Source organism: Halichoerus grypus, chromosome 8 (genome assembly GCF_964656455.1).
Source record: "Halichoerus grypus chromosome 8, mHalGry1.hap1.1, whole genome shotgun sequence".
Lineage (NCBI taxonomy): Eukaryota > Metazoa > Chordata > Mammalia > Carnivora > Phocidae > Halichoerus > Halichoerus grypus.
The window spans coordinates 149,242,776-149,266,731 of NC_135719.1; the positions used below are offsets into that span (position 1 = coordinate 149,242,776).

Sequence of the window (23,956 nt, forward strand, 5' to 3'; positions counted from 1 at the left end):
GCTGAGTCAGCTTCTCCTGCTCTGCCCCTGCCCCTCTGCAACCCTGGGCATGGTGGGTGGTGCCTGTCCAGGGCCCCCTCCAGTGGTGGGTTCGGGCGGGGAGCAAGGGTACAAGAGGTCCAGCTGAAGCAGGGGGCGGTGGGCCCAGGGTGCGGTGGGTGTAGGCTGGAGCAGTCGGAAGCTTCCAGGAGGAGAGTGGACTCCAGCATCTGTCCCACAGCGGACACCTCGTTTCTCCCCCTGTCTTCGTGCACCCCAGCAGTGGCAACAGCATGACTGCCCCCCAGCCTGCCATGCCAGAGCTAAGTCCAGTGGAGGAGGCTGGAGGCCCAGCAGGAAAGGTATGCAGTTGGGGCCCTGGGGTGTGCCAGCCATGGGGGACAGGAGAAAGCCAGCCTCAAGCCCTGGCCTGTGATTTGAGGGATGCCTCAGTTTACCCATCTGTGTGAGAGAGGCGGTTGCTCCTCTCTGGAAGTCTGCTGCATGAAGCAATTGAAGGCGAAGCCTCACTGGCTTCCTCAGCACCACTCCTGGACCTTGAGGGCTCTAGGGTTTGCTCCCCAAAGCAGTTTGCTCTCTGCTGGGTGAGGCAATGCCAGAGTCCCCTGCCCTGGTCCCCTAGTTTTCGGGGGCTGTGTTAATGCAGCCAAAAAGTGAAGTCCTGCACGAGGGGTGCAGTCTTGATGTTCTGCGTTCTAGAGCTGGGACACTGTCATCGTTAGCAATGCTGGCGGGCAGGGGACCAGCCCAGAGTCACACAGGGGCCTCCCTGGCAGGACAGATGGATGCCAAGCCTTAGAGCTCCAAGCACCGCTGGCTGGACCTCCCCCATCCCAGGGGCACACTCTGGGCCGAGGAGCGCCCCAGTTGGGGGTCAGCGGGCCTTCGCAGAGGAGGACAGGGAGAAGAACGGCAGGTGGGGAGGGATTCCAGGGGGACCCGCAATGCTAGCAGGAGGACCCGGGATGGTCCAGTCGCTGAGGCGTGGCCAGGTCCCTGCACTGCCGTTCCTCTGATTGTGGAGATGTCCCAGCCCCATGGGGTCCCGTGCGGTACCCGGTGGAAATGCCGATTCCTGGGCCCCCACCCTGAGAGTCTGGGCTCAAGCCCGGGAATGTGCATTTAAACACACGTTCAGATGCTTCTGCGGTGGGGGTTCCGAGCCATTTAGCAAAACCCTGCAGCTGTGTGCCTGCTTTTCCTCAAGGCGCTCATGCCATTGGGGGAGGGGGCCAGGCACCAAGCAGGTCTACATCAGAGAGTTGGGGGGTGGGGAGCTCCAGGAAGGGGGGCCTGCGGGAGCGGAGGGACGGAGGGACGCGGGACAGTGCAGGCGTCAGCCGCTGTGCAGCTCGGGCCTCTACCTTGGAAGGCCTTGGGTGGGAGGCGGAGCTGCTGAGGGCATCAGGAGGGCCTGGGGAGGCAGCCCCCGCACACTCTTGTGGGCACCGAACAATGAGCCCAGAGCAAGCCCAGAGAGCCTCCGGTTGCCATGGTAACAGCTTCCCAGCTCCTCTGAGCGGGGGAGGAGACCAAGGGCCCAGCAGGGAAGACCCCAGGAAGGGGCTGCGCAGGATACAGGAGGCAGCTGGGGATGCACAGAAGCGCTGGGCTCACGCACCATGTGGCTCTGGCCTCTCTGGTCTCAGGCTCCTGTCTGTGAAGCGGGCCTAAGGGCTGAGCCCAGATGGATCCTTTGGTGACCCAGCCTCGGGGGTGGGATGGGGGAGGGGCCCGCACCTGCACAACCCCGTCCCCGCCCCCCACAACCCCGCCCCCCCACACACACCTGAAGCTTGGGCAGGGAGGGCCCCTGATCCTCCCAGTGAAGAGTGCAGGACAGGTGTGGGAGGGAGCAGGCATCGCCCTGACCGCCGCCCACCCTCCCTGCAGACTGCGGCAGGTGCCCGGGACAAGGGCCTTCGGCTGGGCCAGCGGCTGCCCTCAATTGTGGTGGAGTCCAGCGAGGTGGGTTCTGTGGAGAGTGGGGAGCTGCGTTGGCCCCCAGAGGGCGCCCTGAGGGCATCAGCCCAGAGCCAGGTTGCTGCTGGTGAGTGAGGGGCTGTGGGGGTGCCAAGAGAAAGGTCAGAAGCAGGGGCTCCTCCTGCCCGCTCCTGCAAGCAGGGCCCTCCACCCCTCCCATGTGCCCATCCTCCGAGCCTCTGCGTGGGCACCTGGGGGCCTCCTGGCCTTGACCCTCTCGTTGTCCAATGCCCCCTCCCACCTGCACACAAGGACCCTGTGTGTTGTGGTGGCCGCAGGCCTGGCCCGTGAGAGGTGCCCATTAAGGGTCTGTTGGACCCAGGACTAAATGCTCCCACTCAGAGTTCCAGCTCTTCTCTCCCTCCTGATTCAATGCCTTTGAGACAAGTGTGATTCAAAGGGCCTGGGACAAGTGTGATTCAAAGGTGAGGAGATGGGTGCTAAGCAGGCCTGACCCAGGTGCCCATGATGTGGGGAGATGCGCCAGCCTGGTAGCAGGCTCCCCTGCTGGCCATAGGTGCCTGGTCAAAGGCCAAGGGGCTGCCAGAGCCAAGGAAGCTTCTGGAAGGAGGAGGATGTGTGGGCAGGAGAGGGGTCTTCCAGGGGCCAGGTGTGAGACACGGGAGAGACAGCAGGCTAGCCAATGGGGGCCTCTGTGGAGGGCACATGAGGGGCGAGCTGTGCCCTGGGAAGTTTCGTGCCCTGGGGAGTTTGTCTCTTGAAGAGGAAATGAATTTGGCCTCAGCTGGGGCCGCCTAGCACCCTCTTGCCCTCTCCCCCTCCTCAGATGTCAGGCCCCCAGCAGCTTGGGCCCAGAAGGGGCCTGTCCGGGCCATAACCCCCACCTTTCCCCAAAGCCCCCTCAACCTCTGTCAGGTTCCATCCAAGGCCCAGAGCGGCACCAGGGACCACCCCTTGGGTAACCACTGGAACTTGGGCTCTGGGGAGGGTCTCCAGGGGGGCCCTGGACTTCCCCTCAATCTGCCACCTCCTCGCTCTGGTAGACGTGTCAGGGGAGGGAGTGCTCCTGCTCCCAGAACCGGGCCTTGCTGGGCCGTGCCTGTCCTGCCTGGCTGAAGCACCCACCCCCAGACCCCCCATCTCCTTGCAAGCCTATCAGAAATGCAGCCCCACCAACATGGAGGCCTTTATGTTTCTGCAGCCCCCTCACCTAGGGAAGCACCAGAGAAGGCTCCAGATGACGCCAGCAGTGAGCGGGCCAGCTGCAAGGACCAGGCCCCCCAACCCCCCCAGTGAGGGGACAGGGACATGGCCAGATTCTACTGGGAGGGGGGGCCCTGCAGACCCTGCCCCTGCTCGCTGACAGTTGACAGGGCCTCGGCCCCAGGGTGGCTGGGCTGACACGTGGAGCGGGGAGAGCCGAGCCACCGCCTCGGCCTCACGAGGTCTGGCCAGGACCACAGGCCTGCCCTCTCCCATCCGCAGCCCAGGTCTGGATCACACCCTCCTTGTCCTGAGGTTTGAAGCAGAAATAAAGGCCCTTCCTGGTGGCTGGCGGGCACGTTTGCTAGGGCCTCGAAGGGCTGGGGACAGTTTTGGCTTTGCCATGGCCTTCCAGACAAGGGCCGTGACTCGGAGCCCAGGCTGACCAGGCCAGAGTGCCAAGTGAGTGACCGCTCGGGTGTTCTACACTGGGAGTGGGGTGGCTGGTGGGGCCGTCCAGGGGCTGTGGAGTTTGCTCCTCGGGCTCCCCTGCCTAGAGCCTTCTGCTCTGCTTGGCCTCAGCTGGGACCGCCCCAGGCAGGACCAGCTTCCTCCAGGTGGCCCTCCCACCTCTCCTTGGGGCCTCCAGCTCTGGCTGGACCCTGAGGGCAAGATTCCTTCCTCTCACACCCCTCCTCACTGGGTGCATGGGGCACAGGAATGGTCCATGGGATGGGGTATCCTATTCCAGGCTGGATCTCATTAAATCCTTGCAAAAGTCCCACTTTGCAGATGAACACACTGACGTGTGAAAGAGGCACCCAAGGCTCATCCTGGCCCCAGCTATGACGGGATCCCTGGGGCCGAGTGTGGAGGCCCCTCTTCCTGCCCACATGAGGGTTCTGTCCCTCCATGGGGTCCAGCGACATTGTCTCTTGGCTCTGTCCCTCTGTACAAGGGGAGCCCTCCTGGCTGGTTGGGGTTAGAATGGGGGGCAGAAACCTGATCACTGCCTGGGCCCAGGTGTGCCGCCCTCCCTCCCATCCTCCCATTCTGGTCCCCTGCCCTTGGCTAGCCTGACCCAGGCCAGAGGAAGCTCAGGGCCTGGCAGGAGGCAGCCCTGCATAAATGTTAGCTCAACAAAGTCCTCGGGCCCAGGCCGGGTGGGACAGGGCCCTGGTGAGCTCTGAGGGGCAGGCGGGAGACACAGGCCCTTCTGTTCTTTCCTGGAGGCCTTGCTAACCTCAAGGATGAGTAAGGCGCTTTCCCCAGCACGCCTTCCTTCTAAAAATAACCCACCCCCCAAATGCAGGAGAGGTGGGAGGCGGAGGTGCGGAAGTTTGCCTGGCAGCCTGTTTTAATTTTAACCCCGTGGCCCGATGGGCCACGTCCAAAGTCCCAGATGTCTCCATAGTCCCCCTGGGTCTCTAGTTTAGGAGAGGCGTTGGACTGTCCTTCCAAGTCCTTCCTGTCCTCCTCCTCCAGCCCTCCTGTGGTCCCGCAGGGACATGGGAGGGGGCAGACATTTCACAGGAAGCACCCCAGGACTTGCAGACTGACACATGGGACGTGGGGCAAGGGACTTGAGCAAACAGGGATGATTTCCATATTCCTGGTGCGGAATGTGAGGTGGGCCAGCCAGGGTGTGGCCTGAGATTTACTGAGATTTTGGGGCCCTCCCAGGCACAGTGTTATACCCATTTATATAGGACTTTCCCAAGGTCCCACAGCTGACAAGTAGCTGAGCTGGGACAGAATCCAGGTCCCCCTGAGCCCCAGGCCTGAGTGGTACCCACAATACCACCATAGAGCCCACCATCTACCAGGCAGGCCTTGAGTGGAGGTGACCCATAATTGGAGGTCCCAGGACCTTGTGGTGCTCAGGGAGCCCAGGGGCGGGGGGAGTCAGACCCACCGAGGCAGTCCAGTGGGGGCAGGGCAGAGCATCTGTTTGCCCCACCGAGCTCGGGCCCCCAGCCTGCAGGACCCAGTCCCTTGAAGACAGGGCCCCCAGCCAACTCACCTTCACTCTCAAGGGCTTGTGCCCGTTAGGGGGCGGTGCCAGAAGTGGATGCCCGCCCACCCTGTAGCCCCGCCCGTATTCCCTGAGGCCCCGCCCCCAGCAGGCAGGCGCGCCCGACCTGGGGAAAGGGCCTTGGGAATCATCCTGCGGCTGGTTGGGGTCACTGCCTAGTGCAGGTCGGAGATGGGCCACCTCAACTTGGCAATATCCGCCTCAGAGAGAGAGGCGCCGTCCCCTGCCCCGACCCAAAGCCCGTTCCTCGTCTCTGACTGGTCTGTGTTTGGTCCTGGCCAAGGTGTGGGTGAAATTTGCCCCCTCTGGCATCTGCATTCAGGGTGTGACAGCTTGGCTTCCCAGGAACCCCGGGTGGGGCTGCCCTTCCCCACCTGGGAGCCAAGTTCTCTGCTGCTGCGGGCCCATTTGATGCCAACAATTGCACTTTATGGAGGAGAACCCTGAAGCTCAGTCACCAGGGCCTCTCCCAAGGTTGTGCAGCCCCACATGGGGCAGCTGGACTTGTCCTCTAGTTGGGGCCCCCAGCTGCGCCTCCCCCTCCCAGCTGCCCCCTCTGCTCTGCCTTCTCCTGACCCTGGCCAGAGCAACCCTGTGCCATCCCGCCATAGCCCAGGGCTCTTCCGAGACAAGGCTGGGACTTTTCCGCAGGGATTTTACTGAGACGGTTGGAGAACCACAGCGTGGAGACAGGATGAAAGAACCAGCACAGTCTCATGCTGAAAAGTGGGCACAGGCTGGGATGGGTGTGGGGTGGGGCTGGGAGTTGGGGAGAGGCCCCAGAGCAACTCCCCAGGCCCTGGACACCACCAGCTTTCCAGGGACCCCATCTCTTGAGACGAGGTGACCCTGATGTGCCCAGTGAACTGGAGACCAGGAAGGTCAGCTTGAAGAACCCCCAGTGTCTGCCAGGGCCTGGCCCTATGGAAAGACCTAGTCCTCAGAGGCAGAACCCAGAGCTAGAATTCTCGCCCCGTCTCACCAGCTGCGTGGCCGTGAGCAGTTCCTACGCCTCTCGGAGTCGGTGTTCCAGTACAATGAGGGTGGGGGGTGTTTGCTCCACAGAGGCCCCGGGACTCCCACTGAGGAGTCCCGGGCAGTCACCGTGGGGTGTCCCTTCTGTCTCTCGGTTTCTGAGTGCTGGAGACATGGGGGACAGGAGGCCAGCGAGCAGACCAGCCTGAGCTAGGGGGAAAGGCCCCTCCAGCCCACAGGGCTTGAGCTGGGGACTCTTGTGACCCTATTTCACAGAGGGGTACCCAGGGCTCAGGGGGCTAGTGACTCAAGTGGGAAGCCAGAGGGCTTCCTGGAGGAGGTGCTGGTATCTCTAGGTCCAATCTGGCACGTCTGCAGATGGCAGTGGGGTGCTGCAGCATCTCAGGTGCCTTCCAATCTATTATGGGCTGGATTTTGTCCTCAAAAAATTCTTACGTTGAAGTTGTAACTCCCAACAGTACCTCAGAAGGTGACTATATTTGGAGATAAGGCCTTTAAGAAAGTGACTAAGTTAAAATGAGGCCATTAGGGTGAGTCCTAATCCTGTATGACTGGCGTCCTTATAAGAACAGGAGACACACACAGACGCGCACAGAGGGACGACCGTGTGAGGATGTGGGGAGAGGATAGCGTCTACCCGCCCAGAGAGGGCTCAGGAGACACCTGCTCTGCTGACACCTGGATCTCGGATTTCCAGCCTCCAGAACTTTGAAAAAATAAATGTCTGCTGTTTAAGCCCCCCAGCCAGGGGTACTGTGTTCTGGCCGAGCCCTCGCACTAACGCACGAGCTTGTCGCCACCTGCCCTCCACTGCCCCCTGCCCCGTGGCTCCAGCCTGCTTGGGACAGGCCTGGATCAGTCCTCCTTGGATTTTCCCTAAGCTTTTTCCAAGGATGCTAGCAGCGGAATCCCCCCATGAAGACATGTGGCCTGCCTCTTCTGGGAAGTCTCGGTGACCCTCTCCACAAATCATCTCCAGCCTGATCCACTGTGGAGGAGGAGGCCTGTGCTCACAGCTTTGCTGACCCCTGCCCAGAAGGCCATCCCTCCTCACCCCTGAGGGGAATCCTTCTCTCCTTTAGCCCCCTTCCACGCCAGCTCCTGAAGCCCTTTGGAATGGCCTGTGGCTTATGATATTCCCTTTGCTGTCACTGTGACATCCTCCCTGAACCGCCCTCACCCCCACTGCCCCGTGGCCCACGTTTCTGCGCTCCTGGCTCTCGATGCCAGGCAGGGGCTCTCAGGATGAGCTTGGCACACAGGCCCTGGAGGGAGGGCTACTTCCGGGCTGGGGTGCTGTGGGCTCGTGTCCCCCTCCCACACCCCGCGCACCCCGGCAGGCCGGCGCCTCTGGCCTCTGGCCTCAGTGTGCCCCCAGAAGGGGCTGTCCAGCAGTCCCTGCAGGGTCCCTCCCCCACTGCCTTGAGCCGTGAGGGGCTGCCCCTCCCCTCGCGTGCTCCCTGAAGCCTGAGCCACGGACGGCTAGGAATCAAAGGTTGGAGTGATAGTGTCTGGAATGGAAAGAGAGTGGGAGCCCTTCTGAAAGTGAAACTACGGGGTTGGAGTGGGGGGTGGGGCAAGGGGTGGGGCCGGTGGGCCCAGGGCTGCGCAGACCAGGCCCCAGGCCGGGAAGTCCCAGCTGTTGGTCACTCACTCTCCAACAGTGCTGTGAAGTGAGTGACTGCCCCGCGGCCTCACCACCGAGGCCCAGCTCCGGGGCCCTGGCCCAGCTGGCTTCCCCCGGCCGCCCCGTCCTGCCTGGGGCCCCGGGCTCTCCTCACCCAGCAGGTATGTCTGGTGCAGGTGCTGCAGGGATGCCGTGGGCAGTGGGCGGGGACTCGGGACTGAGGACAGATCCCGGCCTGCCCGGTGGCTTTCCGGGCCGAGGGCCTCAGCTCGGAGCCCAGGCCGGAGCGCCAGCTCAGATCGCCGTGTGCAGACACAGACACGCAGAGCGCGGATGTGTGGACGTAAAGACACGCACGCGGGCCCAGACAGACACACGGACGCACGAGCCGCTCGCAGGCCTCTGAGGCACACGCACTTGAAGACACACTCAGGTCAACACACGAGGCCCCTCCGCACAAAAGTGGCAACACCCCCCAGGCTTACCCTCACATTAGGTTGCTTATCTGTTTTCCTTGGGTCCCTGCCATGTACTGGCCGGGCCTGGCTGGGGGGCCGAGTCAGGCCCACTCCCTGCCCTGGGGGGCTCGTGGCCAAGGGGCAGAGGCCCCGGACCATGCCACCGTCCCTCAGCCACGGGAGAAGTTATGCCCAGGGCTGGGACCAGGTCCGCAGCGGGAGGCGCTGGGCGGGAAGGGCTGCTGGGTGCTGGGTGCTGAGGCTTGCGGGAGCTGGGACAGCCTGTGTGGAGGTGTGGAAGGGAAGGGAGCTGGTTAGGGTGGGGGAGTGGGTGGGAGCGGGCGCGGAGGGGTGGATGACGAAGGGCCTCGAGGGCCCACCCATGGAGGGGTCGGCTTCTCCTGCAGGCGCTGCGGGTCCCGGAGCCTTTTCTGTTGTCGCTTCTGAGAAGAGGAGCCTTTCAAGCGCCCTTTTCTACAGGTTTTGCTAATATATAGGAAAACTCTTTTCTAAGCAAATGATCACCTTGCCCACGAATAATGACAGATTTACCAGGTCCTTCCCAATATTGAAACCTCACTTATTTTCTTGTCTTATTGCCTTAACTAATCCTTCAAATGTTGAATAGAATGGCAAGAACATACACCAGTCCCGAGCCCCCCGCGCAGGAGCTGGGGCCTCTGAACATTCAGGGCAATGGGGCCAGAGGGCCAGGGAGAGAAAGAGCCAGAGAGAGTCCTCACAGGTATGAGGAGGCAGGAACAGGTCAGGGACCAAGGTAGAGTCAGCAGGGCACCGAGTCCAACAGATACCGGCGTGGTGCCAGGCCAGGCAAACCTGGGAGAGGGGTGACCCTGACCCTGATGGTCCACTCCTCCTCCAGGCTGGCTCTGGGCTGATGGGGAGGGCGCGGATAGACAGAGGCTCCCGGGACGGTAAGGAAGGCCCCATTGCCACAGGGACAGTGGAGCAGCACAGCGCAAAGACACCTTGGAGGTGGGGGCACCCATACCCCTGGGCCCTGAAATCTGGGTCAGATTTGGAGAGCAAAGATGGGGAGGCTGGGAGAGGGAGCAGCCTGAGAGGAAGCTGGGAGGCTGGACATTCGAGGGACAGAGAGGCACCCGGGAGGCTGGATGGGTGCAGGTCAAGGAGGCCCAGAGGTGAGGTTGGAGGAAGTTCGGGGATGGGAAGGCTTTGGGTGCCAGGCTCTGGGGAGCCACGGAACGGTTTAAAACAAGAGAGTGACCTCGTTGACTTGTGCTGTGGGAAGGTCAATAATGGCTTGGGAAACTGTGGGAGCAAGGTCAGAGGGGGCAGAGAGACCAGCCGGGGGCCTCGATGGGCCTTCAGGACAGGTCCAGTTCCAGATGAGGGTGGGGGGGACCCGTGTGCTTGTGTCCTCACATAAGACCCAAACTGCCAGCCACCTTTCCTCCCCCCAGAACCTGCCTCTCGGCCCCACTCCTGGCATCTGGACGCTGCCCCCACCGTGGGCCCAGTGACCAGGGGAAAGGGTTCCTTGGGCAGCAGCCCTGGCTCACTGGGGCTGGGAGACTCGGGGGAACCTGGCCTCTGCTCCTGGGGCCGCATGGGCCTGGGTTGGCCGAGGCTCCCTGACCCTGAGCTGTGTGGCTGGAGGCAAGACCCTGCCTCTTTTCAGAGCCTGTTTGCTCACCTATGAGATGAAGTGACACCCTACAACTTTGTTTTTAGGGGGATCTGATGTGCGCCAGGCCTTGGGCTGGGCACACAGTAGGTGCTTACTAAGTATGAACTCTCCCCAGCCAAGACCTTCCCACATGCCCCTGGTGATGGCGCTCAAAGCACATCTGGGCAGAGAACAGGCCACCCAGACCCTGCTGGTGACTGAGGGGCCCCAGGGAGAGGGGAGTTGGGGGTGGGGAGGGCAGAAAGCTCTTGGGACAATGTTCCCTGCATGTGTGGATCAGTCAAATCAGGGCAGGGTCCCCGAGTCCCGATGCCCAGGAGAGGACGATGACCTGTGGCCTGGGCAGGGCTGATAAGAACCCATCAATCACCTGGGCCTGCCTCTCCCTCAATAGGGCCTCTCTCCAGCTGTTAGGTGGCCTCTGGGCAGAGGGAGGGAGGCCTCCGCTGACCACCTGCGTGACTGACCCCTGGAGGGCATGGGGGTGGGTGAGGGTCTGGGCCCTGCCCATCCCAGTGTCATCCCCCCCAAGGCAAATGGGGACCTGGGGAGAGGTGTTCCTGCCCGATGTCACCCAAGAGTCAGGTGATAGCCTGACCTTTGTCCTGGGGGTGGGGGGAGCCGGGGGATGGGCTGGGGGCTCTGGCCTCTGGTTGGCCAGTGACTTCAGTAAGCCCAGCCCTCCTTTTGGCCAGCTTCTCCAAGGCTAAAGTAAGACCTTGCTGGTCTAAGACAGCCCCCCCACCCTTAACACCCTCACAGAGGGGTGGGTGGGAAGTCCCCTCAGGCTGAGGAGGTCCCACCTCAGCTTAACCTAAAGCCAGAAAATCAAACATGGGCCAGGCTGTGCCGGAAGGGAATGCGGGTACAGCCTACAGAAGGCCCGAGGCCCAGGGTGGGCAGGGGCAGCCCCTGCTTTGCACCTCCTGCCCTAGGGACCCCCTCATCACCCCCTCTGGGGGAGCGGAGCACACCAGGGCTGGGTGGGGAGGAGACGCAATGGGTGAGTACTGCCCCGGGGCCCCCCAGCCCCGGGTTAAATATAGACCTGTGGCCCCTCCCACCACTCCCCCTACAGTGCTGCAAGCCCGGATAGGCAGATAAGCCTTAGGGGCATCCAGGGGTGGCCATAGACCTCAGGCCTGACCCCACCTCCCTCCAGTTCTGAGCTACCCAGAGAAGGAGGTAGTCTCTTACACAGGGGTCGCTGAGCGCCCCTTTCAGCAGAAGCAGTTAGGCCCGATGGGTTGAATGGGGGTGAGCTGAGGGCTTTGGTGAGGGGGGAGGGCAGTGAAGGCTGGGGGTGGGGAGAGTGGGCATTTTAGGCCTCAGGACCTAACATCCAGGAAATCCTGGCTGTGGTTGCTGGGCCCAGCCCCGGGGGCTGTGGGCTGTGGCTTGGGCTGTGCCCCGGACCCGCAAGTTCAACTCTCCTCTCCAGCTCTGACAGGAGGGTCTGGCCTGGCAGAGCCAGGGAGGCTGGGCACCTGGGGGTACCCTGGGGAAGGTGGTGTCACGGAAGTTTTCCAGAAGGAGGTAGCTGTCTGCATCTCAGTGCCAGCTGCAGCCTGGCACGAGGACGGCTCTGGCCTTGAGAGCTGCCTGGTGCCAGCCTGGGGGTCATCTCCTGGGAGAAGCTGCCCTGACCAGGCCCAGCCACTGGGCTCCGTCAGGCCTCACAGGGTTCTCACGCGGTTTCTGGGCCCATTCTCCAGGGCTGGGTGCCACCCCCCTCCCTCACCCCAGGCCTCCTGAGCCTCCTTTTCATCTCCAGCTTTCCTGCTACCAAGATGTCATTGCCACGGACAGTGACCTCCGGGCCGGAGCTGCACAGCCCTGAGGGGGCTGCAAAGAAGCTGCAGACCCCACCAGTGCGGGGTACTTGGCGGGCAAGCAGTGAAGGCACGCCCAGCACCCACCGTGAGGACACTTGGCCCGGCCTGGGCACCCTTCGGCGGGCCTTCTCCCGAACAAGCCAGCGGGCCTCAGGCCAGGCCCCCGAGGAGGACGTGGGCCTGTTCCAACGCAGCTCCCGCTTCCTGTTCCGGTCTTTACGGCGTGCCCAGGATGATGGCTCCCCTGCCCACCAGCCCCAGGCCACTGCTGTGCCAGGGGTGACCCATGGCCCAGAGGTGCCCTCTAGGGTCATGGATGGTGGTCGCCGGCAGTCCTCTGCTGGGGTGGGGCGTGAGGAACTGGAACCTGAGGCAGGTGAGAGCTTCACAAACAATACTGAGCATGCGGGGAAACTGAGGCCAGAGGGGGAGCATCAGGGCCCAGGCTTCCTGACAGGCTGTCCTCCCCAGCTCCCCCAAACACTGCCCTGCACGATTGCATTTTACATTCTCCCAGCATTTCAACCAGGGGAGCATCCACTGCACAGCTCAGAGAGCTGAGAGTGAGCCAAGTGAGACTCAAGAGAGGTTAAGTGACTTGCCTCACGTCTCACAGCCAGGAAGTGGAGAAATGGGATTTGAACCCACACCTGCAGGACCCCAGAACCCTCACCTCTCCACAGCCTTCCAGAGCCTGGCTCCTGGCCAGACCCGAGGGCTGGACAAGGCCCTGGCCCTCTCAGGTCCCAGGGTCCCAGAGGGCGCCTGGCAGCCATGTGCGCACGGGGGCTGCCAGGGCGGGACACACCGGAGCTGGGCCCCAAAGGTGCTGAGGCGGTACCCCTCACTGCCGCTTTCCTCGCCTGTCCTTTCAAAAGGCAAATCTGTGGCCGACCTCATCACCGAGCGGCGGCTGCTGCCGGCCTTCGAACAGCTGCGGCAGCTGGAGGTGCGGCTCGTGGCCGAGAAGGCCTCGCGCACCTTCGAGGAGGACCCCACCGGCTTCGCGCGGCGCGCCATGGACGTGTGCCTGCACTACGACGGGCTGGCGGCCGAGATCGGCGCCATCGTGCGCGAGACGCTGGGCCCCGACGGCGTGGACGCGGCGGCGCTGGGCGAGCTGGCCCGCGTGGTGCGCGCGGAGGAGGCGGCCCACCCGGGGTCCCCGGCCGACGGCGACTTCCTGCTCACCCCGCGCCGCTGGCGCCAGCACTGGGAGGACGCGGTGAGGCGCAGCGCGCAGGAGCGCGTGCGGCAGGCGGGCGCCGGGGAGGCTCGGGGGGCAGCCGAGGCCGAGGGCGCGGCGGGCCTGGCCCAGCTTCTGGCCGAGCTCGGCGGCTTGGTTCGCAGCGACCTGCACAAGGTGCGGCGGGAGGTGCAGCCAGCTTACGCGGCCGCCGGCCTCCCGGCCTGGGAAGCCTACGTGCGCGCCTTCCACGGCGCGGTGGCCCAGCGCCTGCAGGAGCTCGCGCAGGACGCCCGGGGCTGCGAGCAGCTCTATGTCCTGCTGGACTGGGCGGCCAATGTCTACGGCAGGTGAGGCCCCAGCCAGAGCGCCGCGGGGGGGGGGGGCGGAGGGGCTGGCATTGCCCACCTGGCACTGCCCGCCCGGAGACCTTTGGGAGCCCCCCCGCCCCCGGCTCTGAGGAGCATGGGGCGCTTTTCTTCTCTCTTTCCTCCCTGGGAGAGGCTGGTGGTTGGGCGTCCGAGATCCCTGGGACTTGGACATTCTTTTCTTCCTGCTCTGGGCCATGGTACTCTCCCGTCAGGATTTTCTTAAGGGGCCACCCATGCACCTGTTCCTGAAAGCAGGAAAGCATCTGAAGGGAGTCCAGGTAGAGGGCGCATGCTAGTCCACAGGGCAGCTGTGTGCATTTACAAAAGGGCGGCCCTCCAGGCAGGACACAGCTGCGGATCACAGATGCTGGGCATGGGTTGGATCTCACCGCCACTCTTCCCTTTGGACGGGCACCTAGGTACAGGGCCCAGCCTGTTATCAGCTCCCACCCCCAGCTCTGCGCGGTGTGATGGGGTGGATTACCTTTGCTGCTGAGCACTCCTCGGCGCTGAAGGCCAGAGAGCAGGTGGGAAGAGGGTGACTAAACACTCCTGGGTTCATTAATTGGCTGTGTGGCCTCAGGCAGGTGCCCATCACTCTCTGGACCTCCCTGGCGTGGGCTGGAGAGTGGCAGATCCCTGAGCTGTGTGGTGCTCAGTGATGGTGTCAGGCTTTGGCCAGGGGGAAACTGGGACAGCCGCTAGGCCCTCAGCCCCTCCCCTGCCTTCCAGTCCTGACTTCCTGGGTGCCCCGGACCTGACTCCGTCCACAGAGCCACTACCCCCACTCCTGGCACCTGCCTTGTGGGCCCGCCTGCAGAGTGACTACACCAGCTTCCTAGAGGTGAGGCCGGGGCAGGGCCAGGCCTGAGGGGCACGAGCCAGGTTGAACGTGGCTCCCTCACTGTGGGGAGGTGTGGCACCCAGAATCACCCTGGGTCGGTGGCCCTGGCTCAGGCCAGAGCCACTTCTCACCCTGTGGCCTTTGGCATGGGCCTATGCCCTGGCAGGGTGGTCCTCTTCTCCAAGGGCACACGACAGAGTGCTGGAGGTAGGGAACTAGGACCTCCTTCTTGGGAGGGTCTCACTGTGCCCCTCTCCCCACCTCTCACAGACCAAGATCACGAGCTGCTTCGATAGCATCCTGCAGCTAGAACAGAGTCGTTGGGCGGACGCTGAGGCCCCCGATGTCCTACAGGGCCTCTACCACACGCCGCTATCCGTTGATGTCCACATGGTGAGCCTCAGGAGGAGGGATGTATATTCGGGCCCCTGGTGGTGTTTGGTCCCCCTTGAGGTGAGGACACCCAGAACTGTACAGTCCAGTCCCAAACTCCCTTCCCCAGTAGCCGAGAGCCTGAGGACCCACCTGGGGCGGAATCAGGGACCCCGGGTCTCCTGCCAGCTTGGGAGCCCCGGGGCATAGCGCCCAGCTTAGCCAGTGGCCGGTGGATGTGGGGAGTCGAGAAGAGCTTCTGGAAGCTGTAGCCGAGATGGGGAGACAGAGCAGGGCAGGCTGGAGACGTCGCTGGGCCACAGGTGGGGGACAGGGGGCGTCGGGGTCTGGGCTCCGACGTGGGTTCAGCGGGCGGCATCTCTTGCAGCTCGTGGCAGAGCACGTGAAGGCGGCCGGTGCCATCTCTGCGGAGCTGGAGGCCACCACCCTGTGCATGTGCGCGCGGGCGCTCAGCCTCTTCTTGCCCAGGTGCGGGCACATCCTCCCCGCCAGGATGGGGTGGGTGGAGTGGCCAGGGTTGGACGGCTGTCGTCCCTGGGGGGGGCCCAACCTGCTTGCTCAGAGTCTGAGATCCCGGGACAGGGGAGAGGAAGGGGCGTCCTTATAAGGCTGGGGGTCTGGGTGGGGACCTGAGGGGAGGGCGGACCCTGGGTCATAGCGCCGCCAGTAAGGGTCTCTATGCCCTCTGCATACTTCACCCCCAGGTTTGAAAAGGCTTTTCTAGAGTCGAAGGCAGTGAACGAGCCTCATCTGGGCGCCAATATCAACGCCTGCGAGGAGCTCAGGTGGGTCTCTCCCGCTCCTCCGCAGGGGAGGTGCCCGGAACGGCCAGCAGGGGGCGCGCGAGCTCGGGGAGCGGGGTAGAGTAAGCTCCCGGCGGCCAGCGCAGGGGAGAAGAATCTGGCGCCGGCGGCCGCCTTGGGGGACTTCCCAGAAGGCCTCCATGGATGGCCCCCCTCTCCGCTCCCGCCCCCGCTGTAAGGTCCTCCCTCCGCCCTGCAGAGCTGAGGCCCTGGAAGGGACGCAGGGAGTTTCAACGCTGAGCCGAGGCTAAGTTCCAGCCACCCCAGTCATGGCCGTTGCCTGCCCAGTGTGTCCCCTGCCACCTTGGGCTCCTTTCTTTCCTCCCTTCATCCAAGTTAGCCATCTTCCTTTTCAGGGACACTCCCTTCTCCGGGAAGCCCTCCCTGACCCTCCGTCCCCCCTCCCCTCTACCCTGGGGGTGGCACCTGGGTCCCTTGGCCCCAAAAGCAGAGCCCCCCCTTTCTGCTGGCAGCAGCAGCCCCCCTTCTATGCTTTCAACACCAAGACCAGCTTCAGTGTTCCCACATGTGGAGGCACCAGCAGCTGTGGGCGTGGACTTTGAGCCACCCCGGCTGGGCTCCCATCCCAGCTGGGCCACCCGCTCGCTGTGTGCCTCGAGATAAGTCACTTCCCTCTCTGTGCCTCCTTTTGTCATCTGTGAAACGGAGATCGGAGCACCTGCTCCCGAGGGCTGCATGGGGACTCAGTGCCTTAGAGGGATCATTTTGCCTTCGGGGTTACTATCCCGTGCAGCCCTAGGGGCTGCCCTTCACATTCTAGTCTAAGTGACTGGAGTTGGTGTGGCACCTAGCCTCCACGGCTGTATGCCAGAACTCGTTCCACAGCCTGCTCCTCCTTGCCCACTTCCTCCCCTGTCCTGGCCCCTCCCCAGGACCCATCTTCTGGCCAGGTTCCCAGGAACCTTTGAAGAGCTGGAGAAACCTCTAGTGGCTGCCACTTGTACCTTCCAGAAGCGGCTGCTCCAGGGCCTGCAGTGTGATGTGCAAGTGAGTGGGACTTCCCTCTCCACTTTCCACACCCAGCAGGTGCTCCCTGTGCCCTGGAGCCCGGGGGGCCAGTTTGTAGCATTCACGTACCCCCGGGGCAGCTTCAGGGGTGGTACATTGTGGGGTGGGCAAGGGACCTGAGCTGAGCAGTGAGGTCAGGAGACACCTACTTACTTCAGTCTCCGCCTCTCAGAGAAGGTGGGTCAAGGAACCAGACCCCTCACCCAGCCCATCAAGGCCTCCCCAGGTTCCCCTCAGCAAGGCCTGCCCAGAGCCTCAGACTCAAACCCTGTCCATTGGAGCTCAGGGCCTGGAGGAGGCATTCCTACCAAAGGCCTAGTGACATTCGTGGCCGAGAGAGGAAATGTTACCAGGGTGACTTTAGAAGGGAGTCAGATAGCCCCTCCAGAGTTTCTTCCCAGGGACAGGTTGTCCCTTGGCCTGAAACGCCCCGTGAGGAGCCAGGCACTGGGCTCTGAGGGCAGGGTCTGGGGAGGAGGAGGATACGGTTGGAAGACTCCTGTCCCCCTCTGCTCCCAGCCGCTTTTCAGGGTCCTGTGCACCAAGGCCTGGCTGACACAGGACGTGCTGCAGCCAATCATGGACAAGGTGGTGGCCTTTGCCCGCCATTTGGAGCACGTGGCCCCACTGCGGGCACAGGTATCTCAAGGGCAAGGGCTCTGGAGGGGACGCACCCTGGGCTGGGGCTGTTAGCTCTGACTGACCCTGACCCTGCTCCCTGGCCCGCCCAGGAGACTCTGCAGGAGGTGCATCGGTACGTGGTCCGTGAGTACCTGGCCCAGGTGCTGAGCCCGCGTGAGCGGCTCCGGGGTGAGGAGCGCATGACTGGCTCCCAGAAGATGGGCCTCGACGGCCAGGCCATTAGCGATACCTTCCAGGGCTTGGTAGGAGCATCAACCGACGGCCCCAAGTGCTTGCCTCCTCTAGGGCCTCTGGCCTGTGGACCCTCCACTGGCACCCCCATTCCCATTTTAGTGGCCTCCGCAACAGCCCCCGCGGGGTGGGCTTTGGCAGAAGTGGCTCTCCCCACTCTCCATCAACCAGGAGAGGGACTGGGAGTTCTGGCATGGCTGGGGCGGGGCCAGGTGGAGGTCATCTCCGTATATTTGCATACAGTTGGGGGGGGTGAGTAGGGAAGGGGCGGGGCCTGTGGGAGGCTTTTCCAGCACCCCTGACCCAGCCCTTGGCGCTGAGGCACTTCATACACACACACCCCTTATCTGGGCCGTTGGTCCCCCACAGGCTGTAGGATTCCGGGCAGTACTTCTGGGCCAGGGCCTCAGTTTACCCATCTGAGCAGAGACGGGAAGACGTCTCTGCACTGTATCGTGGGAAGGGAAGACGAATATTGCTCCGTGGCTGAGTCCACAGCACCAAGCCCGAGTCCCCAGTCACAGCGGGGACACGGTGGTGGCTGCAGGGGGCGGGCTTGCTGTGCCCCGTGGAGGGGTTGCGGGCATGGATGGCAAGGAGGCTCCCCGGGCAGGTGGCCGGTCCGGCACTTCTCCGTGTCTCCACAGGGCTCTGATGCCACGTGGCTGGACCAGGCTATCCCGTGTGTAGCTGACATCCTGGGCGAGACTTACAAAGACGACATCCGGAGGCACCTGGAGACACTCATCAGGAGCTACCCTGACGTCAGGTCCGTTACCCACCTGCTCCCTCACTGGGCTCCGAGGACAGAGCACTGCCAGGCCCGGGGGCGGGGGGCGGACAGGGACACTTCAGAGGGTCCCTGTGGTTCTAGGTGAGCAGGTGAGGAACCACAGGGAGGCACAGCTTGTTCCAGTGGGGAGGGGAGCCACGGTGCAAGCGGGGTGGGCGCCCCCCCTCCCCCCGCCGCGGGCTACTATGTGCATGTGCGTGGGGACCTGGGGACGGTGGCCCCTGACCTTCAGGCCGGGATGGGGGTGGGGCGGAGAAGCGGGGGCTGCCCCTCCTTCAGAAGCTATTCTTGGCCATTCTCCTTCAGTGCCGTGGGGTGGGGAGGACCCTAGAGCCTGGGGTGGGGGTTGGGGTCCGGGCCCCTTCCTGGTCATCAGGCGTGGAGACAAGTACCCGCATCCTCGAGTCTGAAGGGGAGGGGCAGCCCTCTCTGCGAGAAAGCCCTGTTGGGAGCCTGACTCCTGACACCGGCCAGGAGGAAGGAGGCTTTGATCCCCGGGAGTGTGTTGGGGGGAATGGTGAGTCATCGATCCCGTGGAAATTCCAGCCCGAATCTCACCCTAGCCTTGGAGATTCCAGGATGGGGAGGCCACAGAGAGCCCCGGGCAAAGCCCTTTTCCCCAGCCGGGACTGTCTCTGCTTTTGGCTGGAAATGACTACCCCTCACAGCTCAGGGGTTTCCCCCCTGGTCCCTGGGGTTCCCCTACACTCCGCCGGCTCTGCCCTTCCGGGGGGCAGGAGGAGGGGCCGGCTCTGCCCTCCGGGGGGCAGGAAGAGGGACTCCGTCCTGCTGCTGGGCCAGGGCTCCCGCAGTGCCTCTCTCCGTGCTGCATGTCCGTGTGGCTCCCTGCACAGTGCTCCCAGGAAGAAGCCCGGGACATCTCCTGGCCTGGACCGGCTCTCCTTGAAGCCATATCACTCCCTCGCTCGCTCCTCCACTGTTTCTTGAAGCTCAGCTTAGACTGTTTTGCCTGATGGGCATGCCCCTCCTCCTCCCCACCCAGCTCCACACCCTTGGAGCCCCAGCCACCCTGTCCAGGGGCACTGCCCGCCCCCCCCCCACACCGACTTTGGTCATTCTTGGCCTTTCTCGGTCCAGGCCCCAGGAATGCCGGGTGCCCCTGTACTTGAGCCCAGGGGTTCCCCTCACTTAAGGTTGGGACTGCCGATGGAGATGTTGGGCCTACCGTGATCGGGGCGTGTCTTTGTAGGCGGGACCACGTGCTGGCCATCCTGGCCCTGCGCAGACTGGGCCGCCGGCGGAACCAGCAGCTCCTGCAGCGTGCCCAGCACCTGCTGAGGGCTGCGGCCAAGGCGGGTGGCTCCGGGGCTGCTGCGGGACACATGCTCTTCGAAGAGATCGAGGTGCCTACCTCCATGGACCTGCTGATCACCTGCATCTAATGCTCCTGGGTCTGAGGGGGGCGGGCTCAGGTGGGGGGCTGCATCAGCTAGAAGGTCTAAGCCCCAAGCTTGGAGCCCAGGGAGGCACGCTCAGCCCCACTCACAACCTTGAAGCCCATCATAAGGAATCCTCATCCTCAGCCCTGCGTGGCTGCTTACCAGAAGGCACAGCAAGAAGAGAGGCATTTCAGGCATGTGTGGGGGAGTGCTTGGGGTGGCAGAGGTTCCCTTCAGTACAGCCCACCCCCTGCCTCCCTGCCTAACTGTCCAGCACCACCCCCAGTCTGAATGTGAAGACCAGAGTATTTATTTTTAAAATAAAGGTGAATTAAAATGTGCCTCCCTAAAGAGGGGGTGGGTCCGAGTTGGCCAGGAGCAGGAGGTGTGGGTCCCCACGTAGTGAGGGGTCAGGATGGAAAGTTCTGTGATGACTCCATTTGGTTGATGGACCTTTCCTGCCCATTGTACAAATGGGGAGACTGAGGGAGGTCCAGAGCTGGGAAAGCCTGTGCCTATGGCTATGCGGATTAAATAGCCTTTAACCCTGGGATCCTGGGTCCCCTGGCCTCATGCGCCAAGTGAGCCTCACCCAGCAGGGGTGGGCACTGTTCTGTCGTGTTCTAAACAGGCCTGGGCTCCTGGGAGACAAGAAAAGGCCAAGGCATGTTCTGCAGCTTGAAGTATTTGGGTTAGATGTAAGAGGGACTTTCTAGCAGGGCAAGTGTCACCCAAGGAGTATGTGTGGAGGGTGCTGATCCTGCTGGCCTCAGCTCTGCAGGCGGGGCTGCAAGGAGATTGCCCCAGTGTGCACCTGTTCCTCCCCCCCGCCCCCCCCCTCGCTCCCAGAAGGCTGGCACTGGAATTTGACTCCAGCCTCCTGGCAAGGCTACAAGGAAACTCATTTGCATGAGCAGCCTCCAGCTTGCCAGGGAGGCTGAGCGCTGAGATGGTGGGGGGAGACACTGAGACGGGCAGCTGTGGGTGCCTTCCCACCGCCCTTCTGCAGCAGACCAGCGGCTCTCTGAACCTGACCTTGACCACGGCAGTGGTGGGAGGCAAGTGACTGCAGGTGGGCCAAGGTTCTAAGAACCCAGTGATGTTGAGTCTCCTGAGCACAGGGCGAGGGTTCTAACAGACTGCAGGCCCAGGCAGGTGGGGGATAGACTCTCCTGCCTCCCCCGGGCCCACCTCCCCACACCACAGACAGCGAGGGGCAGTGCCCGGGCAGGTCTGCCACGGCCCCTATGCCAAAGCTGGAGAACACAGCCAGATCTGAGTGCTGTCGGGGTCCTGAAAGGAGTGGAAGCAGGTACCAGGGGCAGCCCCCTCCACGAATACATGGGGGCTGGGGGTCAGGGGTGGGGCAGGCAGGAGGCTGAGGGGGTGTCCAGACCTCCCTAAGCAGGGAACCCAGTGGGTGGGGTGGGGTGGGGTGGGTGGGGCAGGAATGAGGATGAGGAGAGGCTGCGGTTCAGGTTGCAGGCTCCAGGCCGGGGGGGGGGGGGGGGGGGGGCTGTTCCGGCGCTGCTGATGACAAGCAGTTGTCGTGTCTTTCCTCTGTGGGGAAACTGAGGCCCACAGAGGGTGGAGGTTGCTGCACACCAGGCCCCAGCACAGGTAGCCTGAGACCCTCAGAGCCAGGGGGAAGGGAGGTGCTGGAGGGGCACCGCCTGGGTGGGGTGGGCTGTAGGAGGGCTGGATCAGATCCTGTCCAGGTTCTCCCTAGGAGCCCATACCCCGTGTTGGAGCCCCAGTCGCCTCGTGGAAGCCTCCTCCTGCAGCCCCTGGCCCTGACCCTGACCCTAACAGGCCTGGCCCTGCCTGAGCCCCTTGGCTGGAGGCTGAGGGTCCCGGGGCTGGGTTTCCAAGACAGGTTGGAGAGGTGGGGAGGGGTTCAGTCCCAGCCATGAGACAGCAGGCAAATTCCTTTACTCCCCTGTGCCTCTGTTTTCCCTAGCCATGAAATGGGGGTGCTGCCTGTGCCCCCCGGGCTGGGGAGGCTGAAGTATAAGCCAGCCTGAAAGCCAGAACCCTGGCCCTCCTGTCACCCCGTGTGCCCGGGGCCCGGCCAGACCACAGTCTGCAAACAGAAGCTAAGCGGTTCTGGGCAGGAGTGGGGGCGCTCTGAGTGGCAGCGAAGCCTGAGGTCTGTGAGGTCGGTGAGTGGGGCAGGTGCCCGGGAGGAGGCCGGGAAGAGGCGCTGAAGCTGAGGAGCTGTTCTCTGGCAGGAGCTTCCTGCCTCAGTGGGAAGGGTTCAGGCTGAGACCCGGGCCATCTTCCTGAGCGTGTCTGGGCCTGGAGACAGGAAGTCAGGTTTTCCTGGCTGGAACCTTCATGCCCAGGCGGGTATGTGTGCCTCGTGCGTGTTCCTGTGAGCCTAGCAGTGTCTGGACACTGGGGCTGGCTTCCCGAGATTAAGTTGGGATGAGCAGAAAGCTGGATAGCAGCTCCTACGAAGGTGGAGTCAGGAAGGCTGGGGCCCAGAGGAGGACCAGACCAAGGGAGCTGGTGTCTGGCCATTGACCATTCTGCCCGAGACCCTCCCGTTCTCCCTGCCCACCAGGTCCTAGGAGGCCTTGCCGAGAGTCTAGCGTATTTCCTTGGCCATCCTGTTGTCCAGGCCAAGCATGGGGGAGGGGCCGGCGCTCAGAGGGCAGCTTCCGGACTTGTGGGCCAGGTTGTCTGGCTGATAAGGAAGCCCATGTGCATGTGTGTTCCTGCAGTGCTTGGGGATGGAGGGGCCGTGCCCAGTGTCTGCATTCCCCTGCATTCTGGAGCAAGACATCCTATTTGCCCCCAGAACTTGGGTCCTGGGCCCTACCAGCTGATCCCTGGTCTCGTCTCTGCCTGGCCGCTCTTTCTCTGGCATAGCTCCCTGCTCTTTCTTCTCCAGCTCAGCTTGGCTTCCTTCAGTGCCACACTTCCTGGGGCTCCTTCATGGATCGGGGGTTGCTTCTGGTCTCTGGCTCCGAGCCTGTGGGACAAACAAGGCCCCCTCTAGCAGTTTTTGGGACCCCAGCCCAGCCTGGGGAGGGCAGTGAGAAAGTGCAGAGGGGCATCCTGCCCAGGGCAGAGGGCTCAGGTCCAAGGACACGATGGGTACCACAGCCCGCCGGTCCTCCGCCAGCCCAAAGACAATCCTGGGGTGTCGGGAGGGGACCTGAGTGCCCCTACCCCAGCTCAGCCTGGGACTTGTGCCTTCTCTGGGTACCTCTCCCTGCTGGTCCCCTGGCGCTCAGGCCCAGCTCCCCTCAAGTGTGTTGTGCCGTACACACCCACGGGGCCACACCAGGCAGGAGTGTGTTCCGGTCTCGGCCCTGCCCTCCTCTTGCCGATGACCATTTCCACTCAGAGGCTCTGTCTCCTCTGCGGCACAGGGTAGATGAGAGCATCCACAGGTCCTGGCAGTGCCGTGTCAGCATGTCATCTCCGTGCCTGCATGGTCTCTCCCTCTTCCTTGTTTGCCTGGTGACCCCAGCCCCTTCCTTCCTGGCCCCACACCTCATGGGGTCAGCATCCTCATCGGCCAGGATGCGGTCCTTGCAGGCCCCCACCACTGCAGGGGAGGGGAGAGGAGGAGGCTGCAGCGTTCCCAGGGTCACCCCCCATCCCCATCGTCACTTCCTTCCTTTGCTACCATGAGGTCCCTCTGGGAACTCAGCAGGCCAGAGGGGCCCTTCTCCTCGTGGAGCTCTGGGCAGTGGGCCTGTGCGCAGGTCTGGGGAGACAAGGATGCTGCTGACAAGGGCCAGCCTCACAGAGCCCTGGGTCTGGGGGAATCAGCCCCCCGCCCCCGGTGGCGGTGCAGGCCCTCCTTGTAGGGGAGATGTGCCGGGGGCCGGGAGCTCCCACGGGTGAGTGCTGCCAGGGTCTCAGCCCAGCCTCCCTGGGCCCCCTCCTCTGGTGAAATGGTTGGAGGGGACGAACCCTGGACAAGTCAAACCCACCCCTGGGTCTGCTTCTCTCCTGGGACCCATGGGGCCTGGACTAGTCATTGCAAAGACTTTCCTCTTCGCAGGATTCCCGTACTGTGTCTGCACACATACATCCCCACCTCTTAGTGGCCTTTAAAAGGTATTTGTTAGATGTTTTCAGTGTTGTTGTTTTTTTTTTAAGATTTTATTTATTTGACAGAGAGAGACACAGTGAGAGAGGGAACACAAGCAGGGGGAGCGGGAGAGGGAGAAGCAGGCTTCCCGCCGAGCAGGGAACCCGATGCGGGGCTCGATCCCAGGACCCCAGGATCATGACCTGAGCCGAAGGCAGACGCTTAACGACTGAGCCACCAGGCATCCCAGATGTTTTCAGTGTTTAACTCTCATCATGTTTTGGATAGCAACACCATCACATAGCTCAGAATTTAAAAAGTACAAAAAAGTTATAAGGGGAGATGTCTCCTTATTTCCATCCCTCGTGTCCTTCCCCAGAAGCAACCAGGGCTCCTTACAGGATAAGAAGCAATGCTCATCCAGGGAATGTTCGTGAATAATG

At 63.0% G+C, this 23,956-nt stretch overlaps 2 protein-coding genes across 4 annotated transcripts; both read left to right on the top strand.

Annotated features, from left to right (window-relative positions):
* Nucleotides 1-260: 260 nt before the first annotated feature.
* On the top strand, nucleotides 261-11,819 carry LBHD2 (LBH domain containing 2). 3 transcript variants are annotated; one of them, XM_078078759.1, is made up of 3 exons: nucleotides 261-341; nucleotides 1,894-2,050; nucleotides 11,710-11,819. In XM_078078759.1, exons 1-3 carry the CDS (start codon nucleotides 273-275, stop codon nucleotides 11,745-11,747), a joined length of 264 nt encoding a protein of 87 aa, XP_077934885.1. In that variant the 5' UTR covers nucleotides 261-272; the 3' UTR covers nucleotides 11,748-11,819. The 3 variants fall into 3 exon arrangements, with proteins under 3 accessions (XP_077934885.1, XP_077934884.1, XP_077934883.1); XM_078078758.1 differs by lacking the exon at nucleotides 11,710-11,819 and adding an exon at nucleotides 6,746-6,842; XM_078078757.1 differs by lacking the exon at nucleotides 11,710-11,819 and adding an exon at nucleotides 3,146-3,488.
* EXOC3L4 (exocyst complex component 3 like 4) lies at nucleotides 11,726-19,922 on the top strand. The gene is made up of 11 exons (XM_036099511.2): nucleotides 11,726-12,146; nucleotides 12,649-13,306; nucleotides 14,060-14,171; nucleotides 14,442-14,564; nucleotides 14,932-15,032; nucleotides 15,269-15,349; nucleotides 16,261-16,375; nucleotides 16,916-17,035; nucleotides 17,128-17,280; nucleotides 17,917-18,038; nucleotides 19,273-19,922. Exons 1-11 carry the CDS (start codon nucleotides 11,726-11,728, stop codon nucleotides 19,463-19,465), a joined length of 2,199 nt encoding a protein of 732 aa, XP_035955404.2. The 3' UTR covers nucleotides 19,466-19,922.
* Nucleotides 19,923-23,956: the final 4,034 nt, after the last annotated feature.